The 10,528-nt window shown below is 44.3% G+C and overlaps 1 protein-coding gene across 3 annotated transcripts in view; it reads left to right on the forward strand.

The window, feature by feature from the left end:
- Ubac2 (ubiquitin associated domain containing 2) overlaps positions 1-10,528 on the forward strand; it is a 142,477-nt gene that overhangs the window by 22,031 nt on the left and 109,918 nt on the right. For all 3 annotated transcript variants that reach the window (XM_006519492.3, XM_030247988.1, NM_026861.2), the window contains exons 2-4: positions 4,534-4,661; positions 6,702-6,821; positions 7,622-7,731. In XM_006519492.3, coding sequence (XP_006519555.1) covers positions 4,534-4,661; positions 6,702-6,821; positions 7,622-7,731 — 358 coding nt within the window. The remainder of the gene's footprint in view (positions 1-4,533; positions 4,662-6,701; positions 6,822-7,621; positions 7,732-10,528) is intronic.

Below are 10,528 nucleotides of genomic sequence, written 5' to 3' on the forward strand. Positions count from 1 at the left end.
CTGATTCGTTGCTCGCCCATCACCCCATTACTATGCCCCGAGATGGGCAGTGACTAGGTGTGAGTTCACTCTCGCACCTGCGTACAAGGCTTGTTTACTAGTTAGGCACAGCGGAGGCCAGCACCATCTTATAATGGCGATTGCTTGCGGCACGGCTCTCCACAACTACCTTGTAGAGTTGGCTTCCCCTTTGTCTTCACTCATGTCTTGAGGATAATTGGTCAAGCTTATGTGTCAAGATTTTTTTTTTTTTAATTTCTTGCTAGCCTTCAGTAGTAATTTTGTTTACTTCTGATTCTTTAAAACAATTTGTTTTCTGTGTATATTTGTTTTGCCTGCAGGTATGTATACTGTAGGAGTCACACAGACTGGAGTTACAGATGGCTGTGAGCCGCTTACAGGGGTGCTGGGAATCAAATCTGGGTTCTCTAGAAATCAGCCAGTGTTCTTAACCACAGAGTCACCTCACCAGCTTCTCTTCTCTCTCTTTTTAAAATTTATTTAATTCATTTATGTGAGTATACTGTTGCTGTCTTCAGACACACCAGAAGAGGGCATCAGACCCCATTACAGACAGTTGTGAGCCACCATGTGGTTGCTGGGAATTGAACTCAGGACCTCTGTAAGAGCAGCCAGTGCTCTTAATTGCCGAGCCATCTCTCCAGCCCTACCAGCTCCTGTTTTAATGTTTAATTTCACTGTGTAGCCTCATTCATGTCACATGAGCCTCATTCAGGTGCACATGTCCGTAGTATGAGGCTCATCCACAGTTTTATGTAAAAACTTCTAGGACTCTTTTTTTTTTTTTATCTCCAGGACTGTAACCATGTCATTAAGCAACTCCCTAGTGCCAACTGCTTTTGTGAGCCAGCATTTTACTTTCTTATTTTATGAATTTCACCATTCTAGATGCCTCTTATGAAGAGAACCATGGGATACTTGCCTTCTTATCACAGTCTTATTTCACTTGGCTCAGTGTCCTTGGGTTCACCCACAGTGTAGCACTCAGAATTCTCTCCCCTTTCACGGCTCTATGTGGCTGTGAAACGGTATGCAGCAGTCATCAATGGACAGTTGGGTGCGTACTTGAGTACCCGTTCTCCATCAGAGCCCATGCATCTGACTAAGGCCCATCGGCTGGCTGCCTTTGGGAATCCCCGGCTGCTGCAGCCACAAGCAAGCCAGACTCAGCTGCTGCCACCAAGAGTCTGTGCTCTACTGCAACTGAGGTGGGAACTAACAAAGAAACACATTTCTTTTAAAACTGAATTTGTGACATCTTAGGATTTCTTACAGTCCACTTCAGTCACAGAGCTGGTGAACCTAAGCTCACTTTTGTCAAGACAAGTAGGATGGATTGTTGTAGGGTAGCTTCAGAATCAAGGGAGGCCTGGCAGCCCCCTTCCTTCCTCGGCTCCATGGCTGACTGTCAGTGTTTCTTACCTGGATCATCTGAACAGCCTTCTGCGTGGACTCCTCTTCTATTTTCGTCTTCCCGTAATCTCAGTGTGGGGACTCAGATGGTGATGTGACTTGGATGCACTATCCTTCCACCTAACACCCTTGGCCCCACCCCAGACGCCCTGCCACTCTCAGGGAAGGCTGGAAGCCTCCTCAAGCCTCCGGGTTCTGCTCACTGCTTCCCACTACCTTGGCCTTATAGTCTGTGCTTTCAGTGTGGCTGGTTCTCTTGCCTGTTGTATGTGGTTCTGTTTAAAGCATGAGTATTTTTATTTTCCTTTGGTAGATTTTCTTCTCCAAATATCTGCATGGATTACTTGCTAAGGTCTCTGTGCAGATCTTACCACTGAGAAAGGTTTTCCCTGGCTGCCCATATAGAATGACACCTACCTCTTCCACTAGAAGTCTCTCCCCATTAAGTACTAAGGCTGAGGACCAGGGGCCTGATTCATAAGAACAAGCCTTGCTTCCCAGTGCCACTGAGGATCAACTGGGGGTGGGAGTGTCCATCCTCCACTGTCTTTAGCTAGATCGTCTGTTAGATCGAGTGGCCACCATCTTGAGCTCTGGTAGAGGAAAAGAACATGAATGGTTCACTGACTCTAAGTATCTGTCTGGAAGTGACATATCTTAGGTTTATGTGGCTCAAGCAAGTCACATTGCCACACATAATGTCTGTTGATGGAGATTAGTAACACTGCCTTGTGTCTGAGAACCCACATGAGATACATGTCAAGGGATACATGGTGGATAGCAGCCTCAGTCGTTGCCTGCTTGGCTTTCCTGTAGCATTTGTTTCCACATGTCAATCTTTCTTTTCTTTTTTTTTCCTGTGGATGGTAAGTACCACAAAAGTAGGGCCTTTGTCCTGACGTCCCTGCTGAATCCTAGGGCCTAGGAACATTCGTGATTGATAGAAAGTGCTTAGTGATTTTAGAGTTGGGGTCAGGGATATAACCAAGGTACCTCATTGATAGTCATTGGCAAAGTGACCTTTGGAGGGGTTGGGAGGAGATGACATGAAATAAGAAGGCCGGGTAGGTTTCTAGAGAGCAGTGTTGGAATTGCTGGTCAGAGAATTGGACCAGCGTAAGACTTGGGACCAGGAATTTACAGCTCAGCTATGTTTCTCTAGTCATGTTGAGTTGCTCAGGCAGGTGTGGCTGTCTGTCACAGGAAAGGTGAAAGTGGGGAGAAGAGCTGCTGTCCTCTGGGTGTGCCTGCATGATTGCATCTTTTCTCTGGTCCTGTCATAGGAATAAAGAATCTCACCTGGACCTGGAGAGAAACCCATCCACCAGTGGTGGTGTCATGGTGAGGGTGGTAGGAGGGTGTGTGTGTGTGTGTGTGTGTGTGTGTGTGTGTGTGTGTGCAGTGGTGAGGCCCGAGGTTCAGTTCCGGGACTGGGCAGGTACCATACCACGGAGTCTCATATGAGTTCTGACACAGCAGCTGAGTTCTCATTCCGCATTCTACAGGCAAGGAAAGCTGAGACTTAAACTAAGGCTGGCTATGCTCACAGCCTTGGGCCCTCGTGTCCTGTGGAGGCCCTAGGCAATAGTGTGCTTTGTCAGGTTTGGAATCTGGCAAGCCTTGGTGAAGAGAGTGTGCAGCACTGTATAGTAGTTCCGGTGTAGATGTGTGCAAGGCCTAATCAGGGAGGAAATAGCTGGGCTATTTCTGTGTGTTTGCACAAACACTATAACCACAGCACCAACTGTGATGGGAAAGTTTACCCGCAGGAATTTCTTATAAATAAGACACAGAATCTGAAAGGTCCATCAGTGGTGTATCCAGTGGCCTTGCCTTTGGTAAGCTGGGCATGTCTTCTCTCTGGCCTGTGGACTCCCTTCTGGTGTCCTTCACATCATTGGGAAGTTAGAACGGAAGGGAACACCAAGTGCCACAGAGTGGGGGACACTGTCTAGGCTAGTTCCCTCAGTCTGGAGGAAAGAGAAATAAGTCTGGAAACATTTTCCCAAAAGAATTGAAAGCCACTGTGTGCAAGAAGTAGTGAGGTGCACAGTAGGGTCGCAGCAAGGATACAAAGAGCAGGAGATAAGCAGATGAGATTGGAGGCAGTTGGGTCTGGGAGCAGTTGGGCCCGGAGTGTAGAGGTCTGCAGAGCAAGAGTGAGGCTGGAGTTCTTCCTAGGAGGAAATGGGGAGTAGGAGTGTACAGGAGCTGCTGAGGAAAGATCTGCATGTGCGCAGGTGCCCTTGGGACTGCAGGACCTTACAAATGGTCATATTAGCTGAAACCTCTTTCTGTCGTTACAAATGTACAGGGAAATGAAAGTAGTAACATTAATAATCAGTATATCATAGTGTATGAAAAACATTTGAGTGCTAAAGTGCTTTGCTTCTTTGCAAAAGCATTGAGTGGTTTGAGAAGAGTGGATCTGTTGTTAGGTATTACAAATGGAGTGTTTAATAAGAAATTGTGAATTGCCCTTCATGTGGGTTTGACTGGGTTTCCAGTATTTTTCATTCCCTGTGATGTCAGTGTCATGTAATATGCCTGGCGAGTTATCTTGTGAAGACTCTACCTGCCGCATGTCTTCTGGGATGTCTTAGGTCTTGTCATGTGTTGGTTGCCTGTAGCTTGAGTTACAGATGATCACACACCTGATGGCCACATAGGAAAAGGCAGAGGTCCCATAAGCCCTCCTGGATAACTTAACTTAGTTCCTCCTGTTCACTGTGGAAAACCTCGGGAGGCCACTTCAGCCAGCAGTGTTATCATCTAAAATCTTTTCAAACCAGTGTATGACTCTGTCACCCCCAGGTGCTAACTGGGGGGATCTGTGCTGTTTGGAGGTTATTGGGTGTTTGCTGCCTTTGATCTCCTGTCCAAACCAGCTGACAGTGAAGCCTTTCCAGAGAGTCGTGCCTGCCTGCTGCCAGTGGTCACAGCTGCTGGTAGATGTTTCAGGAAGAGCTAAATGCCTGAGTGGCAGGACTTAGGCTTCCTCCTCATTCTAAACAAATTAGCTCTCCCACTTTTCATCTTGTGAGTGGTTTGTTTTGTTTTGAAAAATCCCAGTCATTCTGAATGTGGTTTTCTTCCTAGATAAGGCACCTCTGTCGAAGAGTCTTCTGCTGGTCCCCAGTGCCCTGTCCCTCCTGCTGACTCTCCTGCTGCCTCACTGTCAGAAGTTCTTCGTGTATGACCTCCATGCTGTCAAGCACGACTTGCAGGTGGGCACCCTGCTCCTTTGGCATCTGGGTGGAGAGGGGGCGCTTTTCTAGACTTGCCCTTTCTTCCTACAGTTCCTTAGTCTCTCAAAACCCCTAAAGTTTCAACAACAGCTTTTAAAGTTTTCTTTAAATATATGCTTGTATTTTGATTATATCTACCCTCTCTATCCCCCTCTAGCCCTTCCCAGCCCCACCATGTCCTTCTAACTTCATCTCCTCCTCCTCCAATCACTGCTGCCCGTCTGCACATGGATATAGGGTCATTCTCTGGAACGTGGGAAAATGGTCAGTCCGTCGGGGTCACACCTGTAAAGAAATAGATCCTTCTCTTTCAACAGCCGTCAGTTGCTGATATCTCCTCGGCTAGGACTGGGGCTCATGAGCCCCCGTCTTCTCCATGCTGCAGTGTTGACTGGCTTGACCTTGTGTGGGTCTCATTTAGGCTCTGCAGCAGTGAGTTCACAAGTGAGACAGCCTTGACACATCCAGGACAGTTTCACAGCATGTCCCCAACTCCTGGCTCTTACAGTCTTGGTATCCCCTCTTTGGCAGTGTTCCCTAAGCTTTAGGAAGGAGCATGATAGAGATCCCTCATATAAGGCTGAGCACAAAGCCCCTGAGTCTGTGAGAGATATTACTAATGCTGTATTAACCAGCACACTTTCTAGTTATGTCCACAATATTTTCAGTAAAACAGATTATAATGGAGAAACAAAGCATGCCCTTATACTGACTGGTAGTTTCTATTTCAGATTTTACTCATGGAAATTCAGTTTATAACTTCAAGAGAATTTGTGGGCTAGTGAGATGGGTCTGTCACTAAAGGCATTTGTCACCAGCTCTGAGAACTTGAGTTCATTTTCTGGGACCCACATGGTGGAAGGAGAGAACCCACATTTTCCAAAACCTGTCTCTGTATATTTGATGAGATGATTTACACTCACTCATCTGAGACACGTTCAGAATTAATGCATCTATAAAGGGAGTTAAACCAAGAGGAAGAGCTTTGCTATGGAAAGAACAGAGCTCAGTCTTCAAAGTTGATGAGTGGGTCTCGTGTGGGGGTTGGTGTTAGTACCTGTTTGCTGGGTGCCCTGGCAGCTCTCTTTGCCACCCTGAGCATAAACGTGTTTCTGTTCATTGATATCTTCCTCACGATGCATGTGTCTAACAAAGGCAAATTATAGGCAGAGAGTGAGAGAGAGGTCACCAGGGCTGTGGGAAAGGTGGCAAGTTAATTCACGGTAGGTACAGCGTTTAGGATAATAGACAGTGCACAGCACTGTACGTTCCCAACAGCGCTGAGCCATGGGCTTAAAAGTAGTTAACACATAAGCTTGACTTCCTTTTCACAGTCACTCAAAGGAAGCTCAGGGTTAATTTGTTGTAACTGAAGGGGAAGTGAAGTCAGAGTGTTTTGCAGATGTCTTAGGATCATTCACATTTGGAGAACGTTAAAGACTCAAAATAGGCCTTTGGAAATTGGTGTTTACTTTATGCATGTCTTTATTTTCACCTAGCCAGAGGATGGATTTCCAAAGCTGATTGTCTTTATAAGCTGAAAATACTTATCAACAGGTCCCCAGAGTTGGTGTGTGTGTGGTGATTAAGCTCAGAAAGTACAGTTTGTGACTTTTACCCAAATTACATCTTTGCTTTTAAATTCAGTAGTGTAAAATGAACGTTCACTAGTTTTTCATTTTAGCTGTGTTTGTGTGTCCTACTAAACACCCTCCCCACCCTTTTTGAAAACCATCTATTTACTTATTTTTGTTGGGTGTGGTGGTGAATATGCCATGGTGCCTCACGTGGAGGTCACAGTTCTGTGGAGTCACTGTCTCCATCCACCAAGACGTGGGTTCTGGGGCTTCAACTCACAGTGTCAGGCTTGGCAGCAGGTGCCCTGACTGCGGAGGATTTTACAAGGACTTTTCTGTTGCCTTAGCAAGATGCATCTTATTATGATAAGTGAAGAGACTTCTCGCTGTTGGGGGTGTGTGGCCCCCCTCACACCATGCTCTGCTTTTAACCTCTCTGCAGATTTGGAGGCTGATATGCGGAAGAATAATTTGCCTTGACTTGAAAGACGCTTTCTGTAGTGGTCTTCTCATTTATAACTTCAGAATATTTGAAAGAAGATATGGAAGCAGGAAGTTCGCAGTAAGTTATCCCATGCTTTAGTGTTTAGTTTTCGACTGAGGTTCCAGAAGGAACTGACCAGATCTGCAGTCCTCATTTGCATATGTGTTACTTCCTCGCTCTCCTGTGTGCTAGGCGTGTGCATTTTACCACCAAGCTACATCTTCAGCCCTTGTAGTTTATTTTTTAAACTTTGAAGTGAAGTCTTGCCGATTTGTCCAGGCAGGCCTCTGGGACCACAGATGTACAACACTTTTCTGGGCCCTTATTTTAAAAATGCCTTCCATTAAAAAAAAAACAAAAAACAACTTAGTATATTATTTATCATTATTGCCTAAATTGCATGATTCTAGATCTGATTTTTGACTTGGACATTAACCGAAGAAAAAAATTTACTTAAAGCCAATAGCATGATAAAGTAATTAAATGACAGTGATAATACAAGACATTAAGGACATGTCAGAATTAAGGATTCTAATTAGAAATTTATCTAGTGAAATTCTGGTCGTTTATTTGGCTTACTAGTATATGTGCTACTTATTAGCACTATGCTTTAATTAGATGTCTTTTCCAACATATCTAGAAATTGGAGAAGCTAGTGCATGTGAACAGTTACGGCTCATTTCCCAGTTTTGAAAAGTAACAAAAACAAGCAACATAGAAATAAGCTTATGCGTGTGTTCATATGTATGTAATGTATATACGTGTATCCGTGCAAACCTGTATATATAGACTGTACTCATACCCCACACCCTAGCTCATTAATTAAATAGCTGTTAATTATTTTTAGGTAACTTACTTTCGTCTGTCTTTACTTGCAGTCCTTCTTGCTGGGTTCCTGGGTCTTGTCAGCCTTGTTTGATTTTATCCTCGTGGAAGCCGTGCAGTATTCGCTTGGTGTCACAGTGGCCAGCAACTTACCTTCTGGATTGTAAGTAGCTCATAGTTTGGAGTCATTTAATTAGAATTCTTAAGGATTTTTAAATCTATTTGAAATGGTGTCATTCACAAACTCTCACCAAAAGTCTTTTAAGCTGGCCACACCTTTAGTCTAGGCACTCAGGAGGCAGAGGAAGGTGGATCTCTGTGATTTCAAGGCCATCCTGTGCTACATAGTGAGTTTCAGGCCAGCCTGAGCTACAGTGAATGTGATTCTGTCTAAAATCCGAGACTTTATACTTTGAGGTATGGTAGGTATGTGTGTGAGGAGACTGCAGTGTGTGTTTACAGATCCTCATGTCCTCCAACTGATCGGTTTGGCAGTAATTTCCTTTTTCTTTCAGCTCTAACATTATCCCACAATTTTAGTTAGTTAGTTTGTTTGTTTGTTTGAGACGATGTCTCCTATGTAGCTCAGGATGGTCTCTAATTAAAGATTTTTCTGCTTCAGGCTTTCTAAGTACTAGGATAATAAGGTCACAACCCCAAATTCCTCGAGATTGAATTTGTTTCGTATATTTTTATAGTGATATTTTGCTGTTGTAATTTTATGAGCTAATTAAATGCAAAAATCCAAAATTAAATAGATGATAATAAAATAAATACTGAAGTTTCTGAAGAAATTTTTAGATTATTATTTCTGTACTTCCACAAAGGTAGAGCAAAGTTGGTGTATAGGTAATAGCTTTGTGCTTCCCACAGTGACAGACCAGCTTGGTTGTACTTCCATATAGTGTTGATCTTTAAAGTAAGACTTGTTAGTGTGTGCAGTAACTGGGAGCCAAGACCAGTGCTGACAGTGGGTGCAAAGGGCCTTAGCGAATATCACAGTCAAGTCTATGAGCCTATGTTTGAGAGACACGATAGTGTGAAATTAGAGGCTGGATATTTAAATTTCTGTTCAGGCTAATTTTATTCTTGTTCTAAGTTTTCAGTATGGGTTTGAGAACTGTTAGGTACATTAGGTCCCTCGATTGTAAAGCAGGCTGGATCTTTGGTTTGGATATGTAACTAGTGCTGGGTTAGAGTTTGCATGAATGGTCCCTTCAGTTTTTTTAATAACGTGTGGTTCTGAGTCTTATCTGAGTGAAGACACGGGTCCTGTGTCACCACTGCTGCACCCTTGTTAGGTCTCATGTGTTGTTACTGTGGGAGTCTGGGCTTCGCCTGTGAGCTGCATGTAGTCCTGGAGAAGAACTCGGTTCACAGCATTGCTGAGGCACTCATTTCTTTCAGAGTGTTTCTCATCAGGCCAGTTCTTACTGGTTCTCAACAAAGGCTGCTGAGTTTTGGAGGCATGTGTGTAATTTGTGGGTGTAAGAATGGGACTGGAGAGTAGTCACACAATAATCCAGATGACCTAAGTGAATGCACATAAAGGTGGAGGGAGAAAAGTGAGTCGTCCTATGGCCGCCATATGTGTGCTATAGCCTACACATATACATACACTCTCCTCAACACACACACACATATACACATATACACATTTTTACAATATACTTTCACACACACACACACACACACACACACACACACATACACACATACACACACTATAAAATTCAGTGTTAAAGAATGGAAATAACTGTCACAGCTGTGGTAGACTTAAACTAAAAACCAAAACCCAAACCTTGAAATCTCTACTTCCTTAAAAATAAGGGTCAGAGTCCTCAGGGACCACCCGGAGTGGCGGGAGACGCAGCAGTGTGCTCTAGGCCTGCACAGGGCTGGGTTCCAGCTGTGCCACTTACTAGTTTCGTGACCTCATGCAAGTGCCTGTGCTCTGTACTGTGTGTGAGCTTGGTTTGTAGCTGGCCCTCCGCTCATTGATTGGAGGTGCTCTGCACAGACTGTGAAGAGGTGACGTAGGCACCTTTACTAGCAGCTTGTAAGTTGCAACCCTGTTTGGTTCCCTTCTTTCCTTAAGCTTCTGTATTCTAATGCTGTCCACCCTTTCTAGCCTCCCCCAACCGGCTTGCTCTTGGATACCTCTTGCCATGATGGGATTGCTCAGACTTCTTTTGTTTTTGTTTTTGTTTTTTTCGAGACAGGGTTTCTCTGTGTAGTCCTAGCTGTCCTGGAACTCACTCTGTAGACCAGTCTGGCCTCGAACTCAGAAATCCACCTGCCTCTGCCTCCCAAGTGCTGGGATTAAAGGCATGCGCCACTACCGCCCAGCTTGCTCAGACTTTTGTGTACAGTGTTACAACAAATGTTTTACTAATTCAGCTAATGTATATTGCATGCATTTATTTTCATGTCACTAACTCCTCACCGTTGACCATCTGTGCTACTGACTAGGTCTTTGTGAAGGATTGTACTTGGTATATTCAGAGACACTGAGGGGATAATTATCAACATGAGCCTGAGTTAGACTCTAAGCAAGGTTGTTGACGTTTGCATAGACTGGGCTGTCTTTCTCTAGTGCTCTGTGTAGAAACTGCTCCTGACATCTAGGGATGCTCACAACTTACTTCAACTCAGAAAAAAACAAAACAAAACTCCATTGTTTTCAATGTAGCTACATTATTAAAAGCTAAATACGAGCTGGGCAGTGGTTGCGAATGCCTTTAATCCCAGCACTTGGGAGGCAGAGGCAGGTGGATTTCTGAGTTCGAGGCCAGCCTGATCTGGTCTACAGAGTGAGTTCCAGGACAGCCAGGGCTACAAAGAGAAACCCTGTCTCGAAAAAACTGAAAAAAGAAAAGAAAGAAAGAAAGAAAGCTGATGTTTAGAACATAAAATACATCCTAAGGGTGAACTTGATCTAAGGGAGATCCATCAAATTA

The sequence above is a fragment of the Mus musculus genome, chromosome 14, assembly GCF_000001635.26.
Source record: "Mus musculus strain C57BL/6J chromosome 14, GRCm38.p6 C57BL/6J".
NCBI lineage: Eukaryota > Metazoa > Chordata > Mammalia > Rodentia > Muridae > Mus > Mus musculus.